Source organism: Rhyacophila brunnea, unplaced genomic scaffold (assembly GCF_057557595.1).
Source record: "Rhyacophila brunnea isolate RB1 unplaced genomic scaffold, BYU_Rbru_1.0 scaffold_17, whole genome shotgun sequence".
Classification (NCBI taxonomy): domain Eukaryota; kingdom Metazoa; phylum Arthropoda; class Insecta; order Trichoptera; family Rhyacophilidae; genus Rhyacophila; species Rhyacophila brunnea.
Genome location: NW_028232827.1, coordinates 19,451,162 through 19,476,956, shown reverse-complemented (window position 1 = coordinate 19,476,956; position 25,795 = coordinate 19,451,162). Strand labels below are relative to the sequence as shown.

Below are 25,795 nucleotides of genomic sequence, written 5' to 3'. Positions count from 1 at the left end.
GGAATACAGGATAACCTTCCTACAGTCTACAGTCCTTCCTACAGTCTACAGACACACACAACAAGCGGAGGTTTCTGTTGCCGGAGAAGTGTGTAGCACTCCGTTACCATCTGCTAACGCAGGTACAAAAAGGCAGTTGGTCTCTCAGACAGGCACATATCCAATCCCTTCTGGGGCGACTCAACTTCAATCCTACCTCCACGAGGAAAGTTGCATTGCCGACGGCTACAACAATCCAGTCATTAATATGGCCGAGGTGCCATCCTTGCCAATTGATGACAATCCCACCACAGGCCTAACAGGACATCATGTGGTGGCTCTAGGCGATAGGATCCTCAGATTTGACACAACGCAGGTACAAAAAGGCAGTTAGTTCCTCAAACAGGCACATGTTCAATCCCTTCTGGGGCGACTTAACTTAGCATCCTACCTCCATGAGGAAGGTTGCATTGCCGACGGCTACAAAGCTCCAGTCATCAATATTGTCGAGGTCCCATTCTCGCCAATAGGTGACAATCCCACCACAGGCCCAACAGGATATCATGTGGTGGCTTTAGGTGATAGGCTCCTCAGAGTTGACACACAGAATGACATTCAATCACTTCCTGACGACAGACGCAGCCGACACAGGCTGGTGAGCCAACTGAATGAACACCACCTATCAGGTACGTGGAAACAAGACCAGTTAGCATGGCATGGCATTCCAACAGGAAGGAAATGTTTGCAATTCAATCTCGGGTGCAAGCAATCATAGGATCAGATCTGCTTCTGCAGACAGACAACAAAACAGTGGTGGCATACATCAACAACGAGGGCGGCACAAAATCTGTCACCCTCCTAAACCTATGCCGATAGATACTAGTATTTATCAGTCGAGCCAACATCACGTTACTGCACAAAACCTCCGCAGAAATTACGACTGCGTGGCAGATCATCTCTCCCGCAGATAACTCATTCCCGAATTGCACCTCATCAACACCGCTACCACCCCCCTGTTTCAAAGATGGGGAGCTCCCGAGGTGGATTTATCGCAAGCGAAATAGCACATGTCGTTGCAACGTATGTCTCACGAGACGTTACAGACAGTGGCGCGCTGTTTCACGACGCCTTCAGCCGAGTATAGGACTTCAGACTGGCGTGGATATTTCCCCCACCAAACTTACTTCCACGAGTCCTAGCGCACCTGAACTCAGCAAAAGCGAAGTACTTCAGTGTTGCCAACCGTACTATAATTATAGTATTTGTACTATAATTTTCGTCTGCGTACTATGTACGATATAAAACAGGTATAGTACGCCCAAAATACTATAATTTTGAGAAATAGGAAAAAAAGTTAAACAAAGAAAAACAACGCCAAAATAATCCGTTAGAAGCAAAAATCCTTTGTCTAAAAAAAGGTGACGGCGATTTCCAAACTAGGAGGCAGGGAGTGTTGCGAAGGGAGACAATTAATGTAGCCACAGGTTTGCAGTTTGCAAATGCATAGTTTATAAAACGGCCGCTAGTTATAAACTACAAGAAAAAACAGTCCTATAAAAGGTTGTTTGCAAACCTTTCTGCAAATATGGAGACTAATTTTATAATCCCTCACTTATATACGATTGTGAAGCGCAGTGGCTATCTCGTAAAAAATGGAATAAAAGGGTCAAATTAATCATAATGTTGAAATTTGAGGCAATATTGGTTGAAATTCAAAAAAAATAAGTGAATAAATCAATCCAAGGACCACTAATACATTCATTGACTTAAAACGACAAAGTGAAGGCATTCATAAAAATATTGGAGCTTAGGAAATCAAAATGACAAAAAAAAGTTCGCCTTATCTCCACTTTTAAATGATTTTTACGCCAGATATATTGAAGCAAACAAAAATCTATTTACTGAGTTCTTGGTTAGTTTGCTAATATACTTTTCACATTATTTTATTAATTGCAAAAAAAAGTTGCCTGCGGGCTGCTTTGTTTCGGAGCTATTAAATTTTTTTAATATATGGTTGAAAAATTCTGACCCGGAGGATCTGCTTCAGGATGTGGGGTCCTTGATAGAATACATTTGTCAATGAACGAAGATGAATTTACTATTGAAATTGATTGTGCTAATAAACAAGCACATTCGTCAAAGATTAATGTTATATACGTAGTAAAATCTTGTATATTTTTTTTCATTTTTGTATTCGTAAGTAGGTACATTGTTGACTATTTAAAAAGGTGTCTGTATTATTTAATGAAATACGGGGGGGGGGGGGAGGCGGCTAAATTAGATTTTTTTTTTAAGTGGGCGTAGTAACATAAAGTTTGGAATCCACTGACTTAACATTTGAATTTTGTCTAAAAAAACGAGACGTTAATTACTCTTCATGGACATTTTGTCTAAAAAAAAAACAAGACGTTAATTACCCCACGTTTAATTTTTTTTAATGCAGAAAATTATTGGTCACTCAACGCGTACTATATTTTTTGCCGAAATACGAGGGTGGGTCAATTAGAAAAAAGCATTAAAACAGTTTTTATTTTTGTATTTTTTTTTTATTTCTCAACATAATCTCCTTGGAGCTCAATACACTTGGTTAGACGTTTCTCAATTTTTTTTAAACCGTCAGAAAAATAAGTTTTCGGAAGGTCCTCAAAATAAGCATTTGTCCGATCGATGACTTCTTCATTTGAAAAAAAACGTTGTCCACTTAGCCATTTTTTTAAGTTTGGGAAAAGGAAAAAATCACTGGGGGCTAAATCTGGCGAATACGGTGGGTGGTCGACCAATTCGAACTTCAATTCTTCAATTTTAGCCATTGATCGTAAACATGTGTGAACACGGGCATTGTCCTGATGAAAGAGGATTTTTTCCTGTTTAAATGAGGCCATTTTTCTTCAATTTCGTTTTTTAGCTGGTCCAATAAAGATGCATAATAATCCCCTGTTATTGTTTTTCCTTTTTCCAAATAGTCAACGAAAATAATTTCACGTGCATCCCAAAATACAGTAGCCATAACCTTACCAGCTGATTTTACGGTTTTCGCCTTCTTTGGACATGGTTTGTCTTCGCAATCCACTGCTTTGACTGTTCTTTCATCTCGGGAGTATAGTGGTGTATCCATGTTTCATCTACAGTCACAAAGCGATGAAAAAATTCATCCGGATTGCGTTGCATGAGCGACAACAGGGCTTTAGAGGCCACCACCCTATTGCGTTTATTGTCGACTGTGAGCAAACGCGGCACCCATCTTGCAGAAATATTTTTCATGCCCAATTTGTCATGTAAAATAGAAATGACGCTACCTTTTGAGATCCCTGTAACCTCAATTATCTCACTCAACTTTAATCTTCGGTCACTTAACACCATATCGTGGATTTTATTGATCATTTCTGGTGTAGTCACCTCTACAGGACGTCCTGAGCGTGGTTCATCCTTTGTTGATGTACGACCACGTTTAAATTCATTTAACCAGTTATAAATAGTTGCAAGTGAAGGAGCAGATATGCCGTGAACTAAATCCAACTCATTTTTTATTTCCTTTGCTGTTAACCCTTTTATATTAAAATGTTTAATAACAGCTCTAAACTCAATTTTCTCCATTTTCCATTTTTCCATTTTCCACAAGCAAATTTTTTTTTTAAATGTACGAAAAACACACAACAACCCGACCAATCTGATTGAAACTTCGCAGCATACTGAATCGGTAGTGCCGCTGCATGAAAACAAAACGCTTACAGTACTAGTCGCGCCACTTGTCGGCTTTTCTAAGGACTTATTGACCCACCCTCGTACTATAATTTTGAAGGCACTGTACTATAATTCCACTTTCAAAATATGGCAACACTGAAGTACTTACTAGTGGCATCGAGCTGGAGACAATGCTTTTGGGGAGTGGACTTACGAAAAAGGGCGATAGTACCTCTTTATACAATACCTCACCTACATACGACACTAGTAGGTACGGAGACCAACCGTCCACCTCCAAGGACCCAGGACCTATCCCTTTAACTATGGATAATTTCGGGTGAGGTGAAATAACATCAAATTGAATGGTGGAAGAAAGGGCACTCCTTACTTCCAGATGGCGGCCTTCGACTCTAAAAACTTACAAACCAGCTTCGAACAAATGGAAGATAATGACATGGTGTAACATGAACCTAATGGATCATAATAGCCCTCAACGAATGGAATTGGCCAGATACCTAGGTTACTTGCACAACATGGAGGGTTTGTCGTACAACACCATCCTGGTGCATAAGTCAGCCATAGCCACATTTTGCAAACCGATTATCATTGTAGATATCAGCATCAACGTGGCAGTACAACACAATATGTTACAGGCAATTTCGGTACATAAAACGAAACCCGTCAAACTACCGGTTTAGGATCCAGGACGAGTGGTAGATCATCTTAGGAAAACAACACCGGTGGAGTACAACCTATTCGAAACGTCTCGCCGGACAGCTACCTACTCGGCTGCTTCTCGCATCGGGACGAAGGGTTCATGACCTCACACTACTCAGTAATAGTAGACAATGGATTAGTGGATAAAGGTGACCACATAATTGTATGGCCAATGTTTGGCGCAAAAACAGATACCGCCAAGCATCGTCAATCGGAATGGAAGCTAAGCGCTTCCACTTGTCAAAACATCGACCCAGTATTCTGGTTACGGAAATTCGTCTGCATGTCAATCCCAAGGAGAGAGGAAGGTGGGGATATTTCGGAATTATTTATATCTTCAAGAGGACCACCAAAACCAGCCACCAGGACAGTTATAGGGAATTGAATAAGGTCAGTACTGTCGGAAGCAGGGGTACAAGAACCACCAAGCAGTGTCCGCTCAGTGCTGGCTTCCTTAACTGTAAATATACCCAATGATGATATCTTAAAGAGAGGTAACTGGCGTAGTGAGTCGATATTTCACGAGAACTACCAGAGAACGTTGGACACACCACCATCAGAAGGGGAAAAGAACCCATTATCTTCTCTATTCAACCATATACATTGAAAGTCACGATGGTCTATACCTCGTCAATGAATCATTGTCACATACAGGAATTTGGCATACCCAACACCAGGTGATAACAAATAGATATCTCAAGGACTTCAAAGGCAAATTCGAATAATGAAAAGAGTTTTACTTACCAATAAAACTCTTATTATTCATGTTGACTTTGAAGTCCAGGTAACTTCTACCTGGTTCCTTGAGCCATATCATAATGAAGACAAAGGGATCCCAAACTCCCTACATAAAAAATGGATGCGCGGGTATGACCAGTAAATAAAAAGGGAGGAATGACCAACGACAAGAAAAAAGAAAATAAATTAGTAGAATAAACCTCACGCGAAGAAGAAAGAGCAAACCCTATCTCAAGGACTTCAAAGTCAACATGAATAATAAGAGTTTTATTGGTAGGTAAAACTCCTTTCATTAATAATATGATCGTAATTAAACTAATATTTTTTCACATTTTTCATATCTTGATTAATATCATTTTTAATGCAATGCCGTACCTTTGGCGGCCGCCATCTTTATCTTGCAGGTTTATAGATAAGCAAGCCAGAATTCAGGACTCGCTCAGTACAATTTTCCGCTCAAATGCTTGATATTAGTGTACGTCCTGAGTGGCAGCGTTCGGCGCAGCGTTGAGCGTTTTGCGAAACTCAAACGTATAACCGTATAAATGTATAACCAAAAAAAGACATTATCTACGAACATTTTCACACACGGTTATACGTTTGAGTTTCGCAAAACGCTTAACGCTGCGCCGAACGCTGGCACTGAGGCCTCACACTTAAGAGTGGTAGGTAGGTAGCGGTAAATAATTATTGTGAAACATTAGATCTGATATTATTTTATATAGCGGAGCAGGTTTATTGGTATTCAATAAAATAATCTAATATCCATTCACTATGAAGGCTGCTCATTCTTTATTAATCAATGATCGCTGGATACCTAGTATTGTATCATAATACCACCTGTTTTATCTTGCAATGGATCAGTTTACATTGCGTTTTATTCTCTTCTAAGAATATTATACTGCTGTTGCACGAGATAATAACGAAAGGTGTTATAAAATGGGTAAATTTTTTACCACTTATTCGCATTCTCACCCAATATTACACATTAACGTTTTTTAGAATCGCCACAAACTCTTTTAAAAAAATGGCCGGCATATTATGCGTGAGCCCGAAATTCTTGCATAAAATAATACAGCAGTGTAAACAATACAAGTATTTTGTTTTCTTCAAATTTGGTTTTCTTTTATGGATTTCATAAATACAAAGAAAAAAAATAATTGATAAATCTCTCATTTTCTAATGCGAAAATTAAGAAATTAATCAATAAAAACGTTTAAATCAATTACCTATGGACAGATATTTTTTTTGGTCAGAATGAAATCGAATTTGCGTACCTAGCGACCGTACCTAGTACCGGAGAGAGTTAATAATATCAAGCATGTTTGAAATCCAACGAGCCTGGTCTGCAGCTTTAAAAGTCCGAAGACTGTAAAATCACCTAACTTGCGTGCAAATGGAGCACAGGCATTATATCCGTTTGCAAATGTGAAGGCAGCGTGTGTGGTGAATGTTTGCGTCGCATCTGTATGGCATCGATTAAAAATATATTTTTTTAAATATACGATTTTATAAATTATATGTAATAACGGAGCCAAAGAGATTGGACTCCTCCCAGTTTTCAATCTCTTTGAACGGAGCAGTTTTTAGTCAGCGGCATAATAATAGATGCAAATTTATTATCATTAACAAAAAATAATTTCTCTTTAATTTATTGTGAATGGCAACTAAAACTTATTGCCAGTTGTTATATTTTGTTGTCTATTGACTTAACTGTTTTCGTATTTTTGAAACTAAACAACGGATTTGATATTTGACGTGAATTGAATTGATATGTTTTTTTTTACCTACATTACTTTAAGTAAATTACAATAATTAATGATGAGTGACTTTGAATTCGTTATACCATTACAAAAAGATGAACTACTGGAGTCGCACGTCGGCCAATATCACGTAGAAGATGTGGTACATCAACGAGTTTTGACAGCGAAACTTCAAGGTAGGTAACATCTTGTATTTTGACTGCCTCCAATGTTTGTGTAACTAAATTCGTTAAAATTTGAACATGCTATCTTAGCTGAACTTTATTGAAATTATTTGTTATTTCAGATGCCGTTCGAGCTTACAACAGTGACGGAGTGGACTTTATATTTGAACATTTCGATACGTATTTCTCGGTTCTAGTCCACGGAAACAAGTTAGAATGGGCTACTATAAATAAAGGTAACTTTGAATAAGTATTACCTATAATCATATCAATAAACATACCGTGGAGAAATGCACGCAAAGCCTTCATCAAAGTTAATGTCTTGAGTTTGCTAGCAGTGTAGGAATGGCAACTGTCCCAGACCAATATCACTCCACTTTTCAAAGATTAATCAGTGTCAGCAGCCATTACGTCGGCTGGTGGCTGAATTTTTACCCTTTATGCTCCGCGTAGGTATACTCCGCCGGCTGGCTTCTACATTTCCTACAGTGGAAGGGTCGACAGGCGTATGGGGTGTTATTCGTTGAGATCATTGGTTCCTGGAAATGTTACTGAACCATTTGCAAAATTTACAAATACTGTAAATAGGTATATTCATTTGGAAAGGAATTGATGAAAACCGCATAGATCGAGATGGAATATTATTGGAAAAATTCCCAACAAAATATGATTCAAATTTGTTTCCTTGAACACACAAAACAAGTTTCTAAAACACATTTGGTACAAGTTATGGGGAAGCCAGCGCCAAACACATTTTGAAAATAGCCGATATACTGGATTATTTGTTAGGTTAGGTTAGGTTTTAATTCTTGAATTCATGAAATTTGCCAAAATCGGCTATGACAATTAGCGTGGTCCCCGCCTGACTTCCCCATAACCGACTTGTACCACACATTTTTTCTGTAATGTATATTTATCTATAAATATCGGTTGAGGTGCTGAGGATTAAAATACAAGTGACGTAAGTAAAAATTCAGTTAAGAGCTTTTTTCACATAACCACATAGGTATGTATGAAAATGAATTCAAACATGCAACTCCTTTGTATGGAAAGTTATAAGCATTTTATTCTCAACATTGGATTACACTCCCTCGCAATTCAATGCATAAAGCACTGGGTTCTTGTCCAGGTGTTCTGGATTTGATTTCCAGTGAGGTCACAATACACCTACCCATGTGATTTTCTCAAAGACTGGGTGTTTCTGTGATTTTTTCACTGCTACTACTACATTACTGTCATTGTTATATAGTCATCAGTATAAAAAGGAACAAAAAAATCGGTGGTAACCTGCATTGTGGAGGCAGTCATATTATGTTTGAATGTAGAATACGTTTTAGTGTTAAATAAGGGTGGTTCTGGCCATAGATAATATACGTAAATAGATTCGAAAGAGACTAACAAAAGTATTCCCACTAAAACAGCACCATCTATGGTAAAGGCTTTGAAATAAAGTTAAAAAGCCCACTAAATTTGAATTTATTTTCATATTCAGGCATGGGAAACGAAATAAATAAAAGGCAATTATATAAATTACACACATTTATTTATATAATTTAAAATCAATAAGTATAGTAACAGTTATCAAGTAAAATATTAACATTCATGAAATTAAATATTATAAACATTATTATTGAGTAAGTAGTTTAATATTAAAAAAATAAATGGAAACATTATTATTACACTATGTTTCGCTCTCATGTAAGAAAGCCTACCCATCAGATTTCATAGACAACCACGGCATAATATAATAATCATTTACGATGAATAAAATTTAATCCTTCTTGGAACATCATTTAAATATTTATAATATATTTTGCCTTTGTAACTAAGGATCTATGCGGCACATTAATAAGTACATGATTTCACTATATATTACAAAAACAACACGAAAGATGTTTTTCTGTAGTTTTCTATGAAATCTGACAGGTAGGCTTTCCTACATGAGAGCCGTTTGTTTTATATTAAAATAAATTATAACTGAAAACACTACAATTATTTTAATCACTATTGCTCGCCTGTCTTCTTGCATCTTCTAACGTCAAGTCCGCTGTCAGCCGAGCCATGTCTAGTTGGATGTGATGGGAGACTGCATCGATGGCTGTTCCATATTTACTATAAAAGTAAATGAACAAATAATAAATCACTCTGAAATAATATTAATTATCGTAATTATTGAAAGAAGTAAAATGAAGACACACGCAAAATACATGTATAAAAAATTTATCCATCAGTATTAGATTTTTAAAAAATGTACAAATGATACTAATTCTAAATAAACATGATATAGGCTTCTTCATTTACTTTTTTTTGGGGGTTCCGTAGCACTTGGCTGAGCTAGAGCCAATGTCGCTCCTGCGCCTCAGGTGGACGATGTAAAACCTGACTCGATTGAGAATCCTTTGATACATCTGTAGACTGCACCCGAGCCATGTCTAGTTGGATGTGATGGGAGGCTGCAACGGTCACCGTTCCAACATGTTTACTATAAAAATAAATGAACAAATAATAACTTACTCCGTAATATTACAATTATCGCAAATATTCAATGAAGAAAAAAGTGATAGATGCAAAATGCAACTACAAAACAACTGAGAACAAACATTATCCATCATTATTGATTTAAAAAAAATGTACAAATGATACTAATTCTAAATAAACATTACGATACAGGCTTCTTCACTTATCTTTTTGTTTTGGGCGTTCCGTAGCATTTGGCTGAGCCAGGGCCAATGTCGCTCCTGGAATGACTCCTTTCGGTGTAATCACTCCTTTAAAGCGCAAACCCTTTTCGTTTTCCAATACGGATGTGGTTTCAGTGAGGTTCCATTTACAGAGTCAAAAACTTCATCCCAAAACAATAGCATTTTGCCGGTGTATTCAGCTTCTCTTGGGATGATTTGTCCGTTTGGCATCACTATCCCTGGAATCGAAATAAAAAGATATTCAGTATCTTCTGAAAATAGTATCTACTCGCCTAGCTAATTCGGTGTACTTCCATGTATACTTTATAATTTGGAAATTACTCTTATATGTAATTAAATAAATTTGAATGACTTCGCAGCAGGGTTAATTCAGGTGGAAATATTTAATTAATCCATGATGGCATAACTGATAACTTAAAAATTATAAATGCTTTTTTAATTTATTTTAATATACTGTTATAAAAATAATCAGATTTTGAGTTAAATGTTATTGAATTAGTTACATAATATATAAAAGAAAGTTACCTTGTGTGGCACAGAACACCAGGTGGCTGGTGGCTGGTGACTGGTGACTGGTGACTGGTGACTGCCAAATTTCTGGCTTAGCACTTGGGCACAAGTCGACACCCTCATCTTATTCATTTTCGATGCAAAAATATGTGTCTCATTTATTTTGGGAATAAGCCTCAAATTGCCGACGTTCGCCTGATCTATCTTATACAGATCAATAATATGTTTCCATGATGCGTACCTAATTGTCTTGCCATCGAAATACATAAGGTCTTTTGTCATCAAGTTATTTCTCATCCCTTTCAATAAATGAGGCACATCAAGGAGGGCGACAATCTCTTGTCCTTTGATAATTTCTATTGTGATACCTGAGAATAAAACGAATAAGTGAAAAGCATATAATAATATGTAAAATATTAGAATTAATTTGACATATACACAGGTAATAAATACATACGTTCATATCCGGTATAGGCTCTTTGTCTCTCTGTATTGACACGTAGACTTTTCAAAGCAGCAATGTTCGTCGCGCTTTGATCGCATACTGTTGCGATTATCTTTATACCTGTAAAATATATAATATAGGTATAATACACATGTTCTAACTGAAAATACATATTCTACTTCAAAATATAATTTTGTGCAAAAGCTCTTTCAAAATCCATAGAAATCATTTATTTTGGAATGCGTTTCTTTCAATTAGAATACGTGCAATAATAAAATATATAATATTTCTTCATATAATGCAGTGGCGAGGGGCGGAGGTAGACTGTTAACATCCAACATAAATAGTGCCAACTAAACTTGTCATTCATACTTATTTGATTTCATTGAATTAAGAATTAATTTGTTCAATGAAAATAAATACGTATGATTAACAAAGTTTAGTGTGCTCTATTAATGTCGGATCTTAACAGCCTACCTCCACCCTTCGTCACTGATATTATTTCTATAATTATATTATGAACAATGCATACCTGTGGAGACTACTGCCTTATAAACCTCTTTAATGCAACGAACTAATTGAGCAGACTTAGTTGCAGATTCACAATAATAATACGCTATTGGCTGCTTTTTATTACCAGCCACACTTCATATCGTGAAGACAAGGACATGATCTGCAATTTTTTTAGAACGCAGATGCCCAAAATCTTCAAAACCTTCGATCAAGTCACTTTTTTTATTATAATCTAAGTGCGGTTGTAAACTCATTTCATCCCACATGAGTGTATAATATTTTTCATGGTCAGTAAAACCACTAACTATTGATTTTAATTGAGAAATAATGACACCAGAGATACCGGTGGAGATAGGAACAGATGATAATAATGTTTGCAAAGTTCGGATGGATGGTAACGTAAAAAGTTTTAACAGAAATTTATATCCTCTTCCACTTTGCTTAAGTAAAGTGAGGGCTAAGACTTTATCTCTTTCGGTAAAGCGACGCCCTTTAGGTTTTAAATTACATGATTTTAATTGGAGTTTGAAAAAGTCTCGCTGTATTTTTGACAGGCCTTTGGTGGCTTGAACGAATGTTAGTGAATCTGCAAATTTTTCTGCCCCCTTTATCCTATGCTTGAAGTTCGTCTTATTTCTTCATCGGATGTATTTTTCCAAATGCAAACACTTGCGGCGATACATTCGAGCCTTGGTTGTCAAGGCCGTCAGATTCATAGGAAAATTTTCAGGTGTACGATCTGCAAGACACATTATACGGCATATGAAATATTTTAAAAACATACAAATTAATACAATATTATTTAGCAACATGTCTACATAGTATATAGGTATGAGGTACTAGGTGAATTCTAGCTTAATCATATAAACTAGCTGGGCAAGCTGGCTCTCGCCAGTCTGTCTCGCTAGTAAAAATAATTGACAATATGATTATAATTTAATGTATGGATATCCAAACGTGTTATTTAGGTACATGCACCCATTATGTTATAATATATAAGTAAATGTAAAATGCATAAGGTGGATTGGAGTTTCAAATATGAGATTAATCTAATTTTCAATAAAAATATGTATATCTAGATGTTTAAATCACTCACCTTTGATAAAAGCAGGTATTGCTACTGGACTGCAAGGGATCACAAGATCAATATTAGGCGATGATTCAGAGGGAATCGCAAGATCAATAATACGCGATGATCCAGAGGGAATCGCAAGATCAATATTAGACAATGATCCAGAGGGAATCGCAAGATCAATATTAGACGATGATCCAGAGGGAATCGCAAGATCAATAATAGGCGATTCAGAGGGAATCACACTACAATAATTATCGGAAATACCGCGTGCTTCAAAGATTAATACTATTCTATGAGTGGAAGGATCATTTTCTTCCGTCAGATTTATGTTTGAATCACTATCTGATAATGGGGTTGTCAAGTTTTGAGATGGACACACACCCATTTTTAGCTTCTTTCCACAGTAGTCTGTCGGGAGAAAATGATTTTTGCACACTCCCACGTTGTCAGGTGATTTTAACAGTTTAATTGTACTATTGCCGATTAAATTGATCCATTGCCGTCGTTGGTCTGCCTTTGGTAATGCGTGACAGATCACTCCCTTAATTTTGCAATCTGGTACCCAGCAATGACGAGGCATCTTGAAATTCTGGAATGATCTGCAATCAATCTGGAATATCACATAGGTAATAATTGTTTGGAAGTATCAATTTCATCGAATACTATTGTATGACATAGGTACCGAAAGATTAAAATGATTAAATTTGCTATAACTTGCATTGTCAAACTTTTGAAAATGTTCGGTTTAGTACGAAACGTTATAATATTCCATTGATTACGAAAACCCCTCAATTGCATCAAATAATATGCATTGTGTTACTGCTCGAGTAGTTAATTCATATTGAAATAACTGGCATAGCACTATTTATCAGTATTCAAAGTAAGATCAAATTATGTTTCTCATGGGATAGTATATTATTTTACACTAATATATCAAACAGTTGTCTTGTACAACAAAATTAACAGAAGTAATAGACAATACATACCAATGTTATAATATTATTCTGGTAGACAAGTACAATAAAATATAATTAATAATAAAATGCGTAACATTGTACTTTCAATTTTTCAAAGCAAAATAAATGGCAGTTGGCAATTGGAAATGTCAAACGTTACTGACAGTTACTGAATAATTTGAAATAATTTGCTAGTTCGGATAAACTTCACCCTGATCGATGATTGGCTAACCTTGGTTCAACACCATAGATAAGAATAAAATATCTTATTTATGAACCAAAAATAATTAATATTCAGCCACCTGGCGACACGCTGACCAAACACAAAAAAACACGTGACCGAAAATTTGATTGTATGGAACTTTCATCCCCCTGGTTCTGGCTTATCTTTCACCACTTACTTACCCTTCACCACTGCCTTATATGGGACCGATTTCAAAGATTTATTTTATGCCAAAAACATGCTTATTGTTTTTATTGCAACGTATCTAATTTGAATGTTTTTGCCTGACATGACGTAGCCTTTTGAACAATAAGAATAGGTACTGAGATACCCGGGGTTCCAGCGGCTAGCTCAGGTGTCCATCGAACCCCGGATTCACAAAAAAAGATATTTTAAATTGAGGAGAAATTAAATGAAACCACGTCTTTCTCGTGCGTAACTTAGTATTATCTTATATTTTACATTTTCTTTACACGTTTACATATTTTGTTTTAACAATAAGCTTCGCAGGTCCGTACATGTTGGAAAAGGGACGCTCACTACTTTCTTTTTCTATTTCAAACTTCGCGTACCCACGCCGTCCAACAAAAAGGACTCTCGTGATTGGCCAAATTTTATCGCGTGATGTTTTTGATTTGACGAATCACGAGGACCACCCCGGCGCAGGCGCGTGGAAATTTGAACGTTGCCGGCAAGCGCGGCAAAATTTATTATATATGAATAAGTACTTATATTTAATCTTAAAATTATCTCTTTCATCCATCATCATTTATACTTTAAAATCTATCTTAATTACACCTCCGCCCAGTAAGTGATTTTCACGCACCGGACGAAGGCCTTTACTCATGAATAAAAAAAAAAAAATTACGTAGCTGAGCAAGGAATCAGATTAGATGTTTTATGAAGCCGTTTCTAGAGGTCAGGGTTACGTTTCGACTTATGACTACTAAATGATTATTTTACACCGGGAGAAGCCCGCCTGTAACAGGGGTGTATCAGTACCTACTCATAAACGTAAAGAAATTTTTTTTAATATTTTTCTTGCAATGGCAATAATGAATAGGGCCCGGATTTATATGCTAGTGCATGTTTTGTTAGGGCGTATGCACAGTTATGGGAGTCGCACAGATATCCGATTCGAAAGACGCAGAATCCAAAAATAAATTTTTTTGTGCATATAAATGCATATTTGAGACGTTAGAGCATATTTGAGACATTAGTGCATATTTCATTGATAAATGCATATTTTAGGGCTTTTGCAATTATACTTTTATCGAAACACAACTAAATCGGGTAGATGCACTTGCATTTTTATTGACATCCCCGCGCATTTCATTGATTTAATCAATTTAATCAAAGTGAAATCAACTCAGGCACCTTTATTTAAATTTTGCGCTATCACCTCTTGAGAGATCATTTTCCGCATATAAACAAAATACTGACAGATATGTGGAAATTTTAATGCCAGAGAATATTGAAAAAAATATTGTAACTTATTTTTTCGGACAAAAAAAACAGCAAATAATATTTAGGAATAGTTAAGTGTGTCGGTTTTGTTTTTTTAAGTTGTGTTTAGTTTCCATAGTTTACATTTACATTTTGCATTTCTTGTTCAATTATTTGTACCAACTTACTATTTTAAAGATGGTAATTGATTAACTTTATTTTATATTGATTATTTGTGTTTTTTTGTTATTGTATTATATTGCTTAAGATTAGGTATTAATTTGTTATTCGATTTTTTATCTGTAATATTGAGTGAAGTGGGTATTTACAATATTTTTCCATAAAAATGTCAATTTTTAACTGCATATTTCTTTGGTTTTAGTGCATATTTCAATGATTTTGAGTGCATGTGTGCATGCATATAATCATGTTTTTTGTTGCATATAAATCCGCTCCTTAATAATGAATCATTTCATAAGCTCATTCACAGTAGGTTGAATGTAGAATTATTTTATAATTGCATATTTACTCAGATTGGTTACTACTGCATTTGTCCTACTTCAATCGACACCACATCATTTATTATTTTCAAATCTTTGTCGAAACAAAAAAAAGAGGATGGTATTATCCGGAGGTTCCAACATTTTCAATCCTGATCATTTCATCCTGACATTTCATCGAGGGATCCTGGGATTGAAAACCCTAATCATGTGTTCAATTGAATTATAGGTTTCGAATATGTTGAGAGAGCTTGTCAACAACTGTGTGGCCATTTGGAGACAGTGTTTCAAGAAAAGGAATTGTCTCAGGATGCTCGAGTTCGTTCGTTGAATTGTCTCAAAATGTTGCTGTATCTGCACACGAGTCTCATTAAAGTCAAAGATTCTAAATTGAAGGCTGAGGTAAGAATCCAATATTTTTTGTGAAATTGAAATGTGTCAGTATTATTTACCTAAGAATACCATCTGGAGGATACTGGGAGCATACGGGATCCCTCCTAAGATCATTGCCAAAATCAAGGTGACACTGTCACGGAATGGTTCAGGGTCATCACCTGAGTCAGATAGGGTTGTGTCCTTGCTCCGTTTCTCTTCATCATCCTCTTTAACTTCATACTACGGAAGTCAATACCACCTGACCGAGGCATACCTGTTACCCCCACGGTGAAGCTATGCGACCTGGAATACGCCGATGACGCTGTGCTATTCAACAACTCAATCGAGGGCATTCAAGAGACAATCAACAGGTTGCATGACAACTCATCTTATTTTTCAAACCAACGCAGAGAAAACCAATGAGTGCTTGAAACTCACGATTGTACTCAGTCAAAACCAAATGCCGCGTTTTCGATGCTTGCATTCTGACGGTGCTGCTTTACGGTAGCGAATCATGGCATCTTACGAAGGCTCAGAGCAACCGTATACTGAGCTTCTGATTCTGGGCGTGCGGTGGTATGACTTTAGGAGCAACGAGGAGATAAGAGAAAGCACCAAGCAGCCTCTCATTATACTGAGAGTGAAGAGGCGACGTTGGACCTGGCTCAGCCACGTGCTGCGGGTGCCAGAAGAGAACCTCAACCTGGCTTGCCTGTTCTTCAAGCCGCCCGGGTTCCAGCGTCCTGGAAGGCCGTTAAATACTATCTATAGAGTGTATAAGGCGGAGCTACGGGATGCTGGGTTGACCTGGAACGAAGCAAAAAGACTGGCGAGCGACAGGGATTCTTAGAGGCACCGCGTGGTGGCCATATGCTCCAACTAAGGGGCGGATTTGGCCGAAGAAGAAGAAGAAGAATATAATATATATATACCTACATATTCCTCTTTTCTTTAATATAGATATAGATATTTTAAGCCGATAAGCTACCGCTCGACCATCCATCAACAATCAAGCATCATCAACCGATCTTAAAAACTCATGACTATAACTAGAAGACTGACGAGCGACAGGGATTCTTGGTGGCGCCACGTGGTGACCATATGCTCCAACTAAGGGGCGGATATTAGCCCTTATTAAAATAATTACAATGAGATAGTTGTAATTGTTACAATAAGCGCTATGTTTTAACAGCACTTCTTTTAGCTGTGGTAAATTTTAGAGCGAGATAGACAGTTTTGACTGCTTAGACGGCAAACTTATTGTAATTGTTACAATAAGTGCTAATATTCGATAAAAACCTACCCTAGATAGCTGCCGTAGCGGCTGAAAGCAGTCTTGTGTATAGAATAGATGCGCTGGTTCATTTAGAATAGGGACTGGGGAAGGGAGCTAGGGTAAATTAAAATATTAATATTATTATTAAAGTGGGGTAAAAATATTTTTTTTTGAGGCAAGGACAGCTCAATAAACAATTATAGTTCAAAAATTAATTTTTTTATGAGCTAAAAGAATTATTTAATTTGTATGTTCCAATTCTAAGCCGGCTCTTACATCTGAACTCGCCTCGTCTGCTGCACAGCCATAAATCAAACCTTCTTGGAACGTCACAACACAGGTATAAGAATGACCAATTCGTAGGTGTTCTTATGTGTTCTGGCGTCTTCGAGTCGCAGCTTGAGAAACGTGCGATTTATTGATAGCAGCACTAGATGTTATTTTTCAAACTAAAAAGTCGCAATTGACCAATCTGTTGGGCTTCATTTGGCAACGTGTGTTTTGTGAATAACGATGACGTCACATCGACGTATTCGACATGTTGCAGACGAGGCGAGTTTAGATGTGGGAGCCGACTTATGTTGACATTAATATAAATCACAAGGATTCCAACCATACCCGGCCCCATGCATCAGTATTGACTGGGCAGTTGGCACAACTACACATATAAAATAATACATACTTTACAAAATGTATTCTCCATCAAAATAGATTCAATAAACTATGTTGAGTTTAAATGCTCGTTAGGTGTTCAGAATTTTGTAGAATTTAAGAAAAGAAATCTCAATCAACTTGTGACAGTAATAACATTTGTTGTAAGCAAACATATTATTATTTTGGGGTGAAAAACTTCCTCCATTTCTGATTTAAAGCAAATTTCATCCTTGTATCTTAAGATTTATTTGCTACGGTCACACAGAGATGAAATTGCCTTGCATTAGTGTCACAAGTGTAAAAGAAGAAATTAAAGATTTTTTCCAATGGATTTGGATGAAATGGAGTTATTTAGGATCTAAATCTAAAGAATTCAATGGTGGTGACTTTTGGGTTTCCCAAACTTATAACATATTGGTACCCTTTTAGAGACAGGTTTTGTTGTAACCAATTAAAAATTTGCTTAAGTACCTAATTTATTTCAACATAGCCATTGCTTTCTATACTTTGTAAGAAAGAATGTTTTTCTACAGATTTATACTAATGTTACCTTTGATAATTTTAAAATCCTTTTAAAGATGGCGGCATCACTGACGATAGGTAAGAAGGGTCGCAAAGCTGCCGCTGCGGAAGGGTCGGAGAAGGAAGGTGAATGGCGAGAGGCAGAACGTCGCTCTGCTTTGGATGTCCTCTACAATCTTCTGCAGCTGTCTCTGCACAGGCTCTGGGACCCACCACTGGCTGATGATGCTTTTGTCGAGTGCGTATTCTCATTTATGTCAGGGATTGGGTAGATTATTCCGAGTGGTGGAAATGTGAAATTTTTGTGGTTAATAAAACTAAAAACACATTTATTAAAAATACTAAATTATCAAAAAGCTTTTTAAATTGAGCACGTGGAGATGATAAACATGCTGCTGCCTTTTGCAACAACATACTTTTGCTTTTAAGAATTTTATACCCTTATGAATGTGAAAGCAAAGCACAAGAATTGGTTAGACTCCAAAGACATCACCCAAGTTGCTCTCACATTAAAAAGCCCGGATATCAATCTTATTTTATCAAAAATGCCAAACCATTTTATAAAAATCTGGATGTGTTTTGAATGAAATACTTTAGTTCTTCAATGGACGTTTTTCTTTTATGAATACTTTGACCATTTTGAACAGAGAACATGTTCAACTTGTACCAGAACAAAGGCATAACAATGAAAATAATTAGGTAATATGTACATATTATTATTTACAATTGTGTTTACGTTTGTTTGCAGTATGGTAGCTCAACCGTGCTATAGTGCTATTGAAGACGCTTCCATAAAAAACAAAACCAACAGAGAGACCGTCTTCCAAGTGCTGGGAGTACTCAACAAGAAGTACAACCATGGTCTATCATGCACCATTAAACTTGTGCAGGTGGGTTCTCATTATTATAAAAATATTTCAGAGAAAATAATATTCGGTATAAACCAGGGCTTCAAACCGGAACTGAACCGAAAACTGGAAAAACTGTTATTTTTGTCAGAACAAAAACTGGAACCAAACTAAAATTTTTTTTCGGTTCGGTACATGTTCAAACACGCATGTTAACATATTAGTCCCCACTTCAGTTGTCGTTCGGTAGTTCATATATGTGTCGAATTCAAGGCACAAAGAAATCATTCACGATCGTGTGAAGCATCTCGACATAATTCTCGTAATTTATAATCATGGCCCCCACAAGGGGGGGCTGATAGGGCTCTAGCCTGGGGGCCCGGGCTTAGAGCCGCGCCACACCGGGCGACTCTGGTCTCGGGCGACTTGCAGGCGACCAGAGATACAGCCAATAAATAATAATAATGAATGTACACGCAAGTTATGCAAAAAATACATTCTCTCCGCGGCGTGGCTGCCCGCGAGCCCGCGACTGATCGCCCAGTGTGGCAGCGCTCAATACATAGCTATATGTTTTTATACATCGCTACCGATCGCCTGACCAGAGAGACCGGGAGACCAGACCGAGCGCAACAGCGAGATTTTACTGATCGCCCGACTTTATTGCTTGCGCGACTTCTGGGCGACCAGGTGTGTCATGGTCCATATAACTGCATACATCGGTCTGGTTTCGGCGACTGGTCTCGAGACCAGAGTCGCCCGGTGTGGCCCGGCTCTTAGGGGGGCCCGGTGTGGCGACCAGCTAAATGAGATGAACAGAAAAGAAAAAGAGACTTTATAAAATATTGACCTTAATTTTGTCATGCAACTAAAATTAATTATTTTATTAGGCACAAAACAATTATTCCTTTCATCATACTGACTTATTTCAGCACTGTGTCTTGTTTTGACGAAATACAATACAATACATTAGTAAGTAAATCATTTGCGTTTGATTTAAAGCTCAAATTGCAAAAATAATAAAAATACACAGCAACAAAAAAGGATTACTTTGCTGATGGTGTTTATGAGTTTATGACATTAGGTTTCAGGTGTTTGTTGTGATAATTAACTGCATTTGAGATAATGCATGCCGACAAACAAAATTAACTGAACAAAAGGTACATTATATACCTAAATAATTTATAACTTATATCCCTGTCTGTCGGGAAGTCTCTGACATGTCTGGCAGTGTAGCCAACTGTAGTATAATTATAGTATTTGTACTATAATTTTGATGCGCGTACTATGTCCGATATGAAAATGGTATAGTACACCCAAAATACTATACTTTTGAATATCGGATAAAAGTTTTTTTTCTTAATGATTTCATTTCTACAATAAAAAAATAGAGGAAAATTTGTCGAACCGAGAGAAAAAAATGTTTGTGAGGTAAAAAACAGTCCTCGAAACGAAACAGTTTTTCAGATTCTCTGGTAAAAAAATTTGATATAAGGAGGTAAAAAATGTGACTAAAAATGAGAAAAATATTATACTTTTTGGGACTACGTACTATAATTTGGTCACAAAATGATAGCAACACTGGTCTGGTGCAATGTTGCCAACCGTATAAGTATAGTATGTGTAATATAATTTTGGTCCGCGTACTATACTATATACATGCATCAAAAATTCGCTGTAATATAAAAAAAAGTCGCCGGCGCAAGTTTACTTTGAAGTTATTAAAAGTTTAAAATCTATGGTTGTGCAAAACAATATTTTATTATAGTTTGTCGATATTAAATCTTCGAGTAGATGTAGGTAGATCTCAACAATACGCTGAATACACTTACTAATTTTTACCTTGCAGAACAACATTTGGGAAAAGCTGCAGTGTAAAGCATCACACTGCCGTTAACCTTAGTTTTAGATAGGGGGGCCCGCCAACGATCTTGGCCTGGCGCTTCAGGATGTGGGACCATGTTTATAATATATTAAATTAAAAATTTATGGCTACGGTCGTGCTGTGCAGCATAATCATCGGTTTCGGAGCGTGACATCGGGCTATCATACAAGTACCATAATATGTTCTAAATTATGGTACAAAATATATTTGTAATACAAATAAAAACATTTAAAAATTAATCACTCGGACCTGAACCGAAAACCGGAAAAACTGTCATTTTTTCGGAACAAAAACTGAAACCGAACTGATATATTGAAGGTTAAGAAACGAGACCTCGGTAGTGACATTTGTTCAAAATACGTTATTTGCATTATTGAATATATTGCTAGTATCGGCATCTACTGAAGAAAGCTGAGAATTCTTAAAAATATATTTAATTTAACGACAGCCATCTGTCAGATGCGTGTAAGTAATCCTCATACTACATACGTACATTCACTATAGATGACAAAGACACTGATTTATAATATCAAATAGCAAACATAATATAGTGTGCAGACGAGTATTTTCCCTCTCTTGTAATGTTGTTATTTTGTCACATACAAGGTCTTTTTTTTTAACCCTTGATATATTTTTTTACTTGAATCGGAACGAAAACCGAAACAAAAAAAAATAACGGTTCGAAGCCCTGGTATAAATTAGTCAATATGATTTAAGGTGACGCATCAGTGAAACGGCAAATAATTTTCAACTGTAGGCGCGACGAAATTTTGGACTCGTTCGCATTCAATGAGAGAACGTCGAGCTAGAAACACGTCACTTTGCTTCGTGATGGTGACGGGCCAATTAATTCTTAAATCGTGTAAAGATGACTAAAAACGTTACCCATTTACTTTAAAAGGAAAACATGTCAATGAATATATTATTATTGTTACTAATAGAACAATAAACAGAACATAAAATGGACGTATGTTGGATTTATATGACAAATAATATTTCGTTTGACAGGCGTCATTTGCACCCGCAATCCGCGCATCGCCTAGCAACGATCTTTTTAGACCGTGCCTCAACTGATGTACGGCCTTAATGTTTATTGTAATACAAATATGAAAACAAATAGTTATTTCATCAAACGAATCATTCGCATCCATTATTCAATTATTATCTCTTCATCAGATAGTGCAACTGTACGAGCATGCAGTGTCAGGAATCTGTGCGGGCGTGGCACAACTGGTTACAACGTGGGGCCTGGGTGGGATGGTGGCGCGGCTAGTTCGTGAGTTGGGAGAGTCCCTCGGCGGAGGCGGAGCGGATGACGAGAATGCGGGCACGGGTGCGGGCATTGAGTCGGCCCCCGCCCAAAGAAACTGCGCGCAGCTTCTTACCGAGCTGACGCAACTGCTGCCTTCCCATATGATGCCTGCCGCACAATCTATGCGGTCTTATTTGGAAAGCGATGATGTATGTTCTTGTTTATATGTAATAATATTGTCCATTGCATTTGAGTTCGATTTTCGTTATTTTTGGGAGAACTTTTATCTACCAGTCTGGACTTTCAGTCAACTTACAAAGATGTCCGTTGAAATTAAAAATAAATAGCCTAAATTATGTATGTTCAATAAATAGCCCATCTTCATCTAAGTCATTAATTCCCAACTGGGTTCCGTGAGCAGTGCTTGGGGCTCCGCTAGAAATCGCATAAAGTTTTTGATAATTGAGTAAAAAAAGGTTTGATATAACTTATTTTAATACAAAGTATTTTGAATTTTCTCGACTAGAGATATTCTGTTGAAGACCTACCTAGCGAGAGTTTCACTTTGAGGAAGTTTTGTAGCAACAATTGATGAAGGAATTGAGTGATTAGTAATGAATTTTGTCACCGTTCGTTTTGTTTCTGAAAGCGCTAACGCTACAGTTATGTGCAGCAAAGCAACAAGGTGTTAAAATATCTGTAGTCATCCGAAGTGTAGGATATAAATATTTTTTTCCAGAAGTGTTACATAGTTAATTAGCATTCACTACAAGGTAGGTACATCACAAAAGTACGAATCGAGAGAAAAAAAGTCCAGATAGGGTCGTCAAATCTGGACGATCCAGACTCCAAGATGTATGGTAAGTTTAATAACAATAATTCCCATGAAGAGGTGGATAGTTTAGTTTAGAAATTAGGAATATTGATAATAAAACAAATCTTCCAATGATTATGTGTGTTGTCCAGCTAGTGCCTTGTTGGCATTTTGTCTTCCATGTGATAGAGTAAATCCATAGTTTGGTTATAATGTGCATCTATTACAGTGCTACCCTCTGCGGTGCAGTGTCCTCGGCATGCTGTGTGAGATTCTATGTCGCGAGTTGAAAGGAGAAGGACTGTCGGAAGAGAAGCGAACCATGAGAGACGACTTCCTCGACGATCTCGAAGAGCATCTACATGATGTGACAGCCTACGTCAGATCCAGGGTGACTTCATATATATTGAATTTATATTTGGCTTATTTTAATTCCTTTTCCACTTTCCAAGTAAGGTATATATTATGCTGATAGCATTTTCTCATAGAAAGTTGTACAAAATGCAATCTTATTTTAACTGTCCTGAAAAGTAGAGATTTTAGACTTATCACCCTTTTTCTATCGCACATAGAATTAGCAGCCTTGCAGGATACTGGGCATTTAGTTTCTTTAACATCCTTTAATGTGTTCTAATGACATATTATTTATATTGGTGATCAGGCTCTGCAGTACTGGTGCCGACTCCAACGCGAAGGTTGCATCCCGGTGGTCAGGCAGCAGAGAGTTTTGTCAAGAGCAATCGGTCGACTGCAGGATAGAGCTACGCTTGTCAGAAAAAATGCTCTACAATTGCTTAAAGTAAGATTTCATATTATAAATTTACCACATTGAGAATAAGGTTCGATATTTTAGGCCGTTAGCAAGAGAACGCAGGAGCGAGGCTGAGTGAGACGAGTTAATATGATAGTGTGAATACTGTCATCGATAGCAACCATATTTATTGAATTTAATTTGTTCAAAATGTATAAATTGTTAAAATATGCCCAATAGAGTTGAATAATTCAGTCATGATTATTTTCAATTCACAAATATGTATTAAGTATGTATCATAGTGGCAACACAGTAGGAGTAAGGTGCACAAATATAATTTCTTCCCATTTGCAAGTAGGCGTGACTAATTTATATATTTTTTCTCTTTACTGCTGATTCAGTCGGCGAATGTATACAATAAAGATAAAGATAATTCTAAAAAGTTTTTTATAACCGCATTGTTTTTTTAAAGCTTTCCTGTAAATCGACTATGAACATATTTCTTTATTTTCTAAAAAAATCATAACAGCATTTGAAATTTATAAAATCAATAGTTTTTATAAAAGAGCCCTTCTCTGGAAAAAGAGCATTATCATGATTATGCTAGTTTTGGGTAAATCAGTTCAAATGGTATGCCATACATTTATCTACGTAACAGTCAAAAATCATTATTTAATCTGAAAAAGCACCGGAAGTATTACTTACAGTGATGATACTCAGCTTGCATTGTATTATTTTTGAAGTGGCATCTTGTTTAATTTTTATTATCTTAAAACAGATATTTCAGGATAACGCTGCTTTTCCGGAAATGGGCTCAATTATACAATTTTGATTTATTCATGGCTTTTTATTATTATCAAATTTTGTTTTCAGATATTTTTGGAGCATAATCCATTTTCAGCACAATTGAAGCTCGAAGTTCTAGAGGAGCAACTGATTATAGAAAAGAAGTGTCTGGAAGACTTGCACCTCCGTTTAAACCCAGAGCCTGATGCGGAACTTGTGAAGAAGTGGGAAGAGATAAATGGTAGTTTGGAAGAAGTGATTAAAAGCAAAATTGACCAAATGACACAAGACGATCCTCCACTATCACAAGGGACCGTAAATGATGCATATGCAAATATACGTGAGCTTTTGCACGGGGAGAAATATTTTGACGCGTTCATGCTGATTCGTCATGCCGAAAGACAATATCCAGAAGCTAAACTACTCCGATCCGAGATGGACAAAAAAGATCAGGTATTGAGTTTGTGACTGTTAAAATGTAATGTGAAAATTTTAACGTTTGCACCGCTATATGTATGAGCTAAGAGTAACCCTTACTCATTAAATCAATGGGTAGGATTATGACCACAGAATATGTTGAATAAAGATCAAGATATATTTTAGGTATAAATCTTTCATAAAGACAATCATTGTAGATTAATAACACAATCACTGCTGAACTTTTAATTATCTTTTAATTACCCCATTTAAATAACATGTTAATTATATATCTAATGGCCAAGTACTCTAAGGCCCTCCTCCCACGGCGCAACTGAAATCTGGTGATACTGGTTGGTGATGGTACTCATAAACTGACAAATGTGATGATTCGCACACGGCGCTACTGAAACCAATTGAAATAATAATCACATAACCTCAAACTGTCAAACTGGACCATCAGTTCAATCAGCTGTTTTGTACAAAAACCAACAACACGCACGCTGCCGCGTTTACTTGAATAAAATTAGGTTATTTCAATTTTGCTTGTCTTGTACTTTTGACGTCTTGGGTTGTAAATGGTTTTTATAGCATGACACTTGTTCGCAGTGCTACCAATTTTGGTAAGAAAATATGATTTTTCACCGAATCTAATGATGTTGGTACCACTGTTTTACGGTGACTGGAAACTTGAGAGACCGCGCGACTAGCATGTCGCATCTCTTCGCGACCGTTTTGATGCCGAGAGATTCCAGTCTCGCCGTCAGCGAGCGGCCATTGAAATACATTAGCTAGATACTGGC

General features: G+C 36.7%; 1 protein-coding gene across 1 annotated transcript in view; it reads left to right on the top strand.

Moving 5' to 3' along the window:
- Nucleotides 1-6,819: 6,819 nt before the first annotated feature.
- Nucleotides 6,820-25,795, top strand: part of Cap-D2 (CAP-D2 condensin subunit) — a 42,457-nt gene continuing 23,481 nt past the window's right edge. Inside the window, exons 1-9 of the mRNA XM_085944323.1 lie at nucleotides 6,820-7,054; nucleotides 7,165-7,278; nucleotides 15,642-15,814; nucleotides 18,296-18,477; nucleotides 18,988-19,129; nucleotides 22,149-22,433; nucleotides 23,268-23,429; nucleotides 23,700-23,837; nucleotides 24,663-25,028. Of these exons, the coding sequence (XP_085800449.1) occupies nucleotides 6,934-7,054; nucleotides 7,165-7,278; nucleotides 15,642-15,814; nucleotides 18,296-18,477; nucleotides 18,988-19,129; nucleotides 22,149-22,433; nucleotides 23,268-23,429; nucleotides 23,700-23,837; nucleotides 24,663-25,028 (1,683 nt within the window). The 5' untranslated portion in view covers nucleotides 6,820-6,933. The remainder of the gene's footprint in view (nucleotides 7,055-7,164; nucleotides 7,279-15,641; nucleotides 15,815-18,295; nucleotides 18,478-18,987; nucleotides 19,130-22,148; nucleotides 22,434-23,267; nucleotides 23,430-23,699; nucleotides 23,838-24,662; nucleotides 25,029-25,795) is intronic.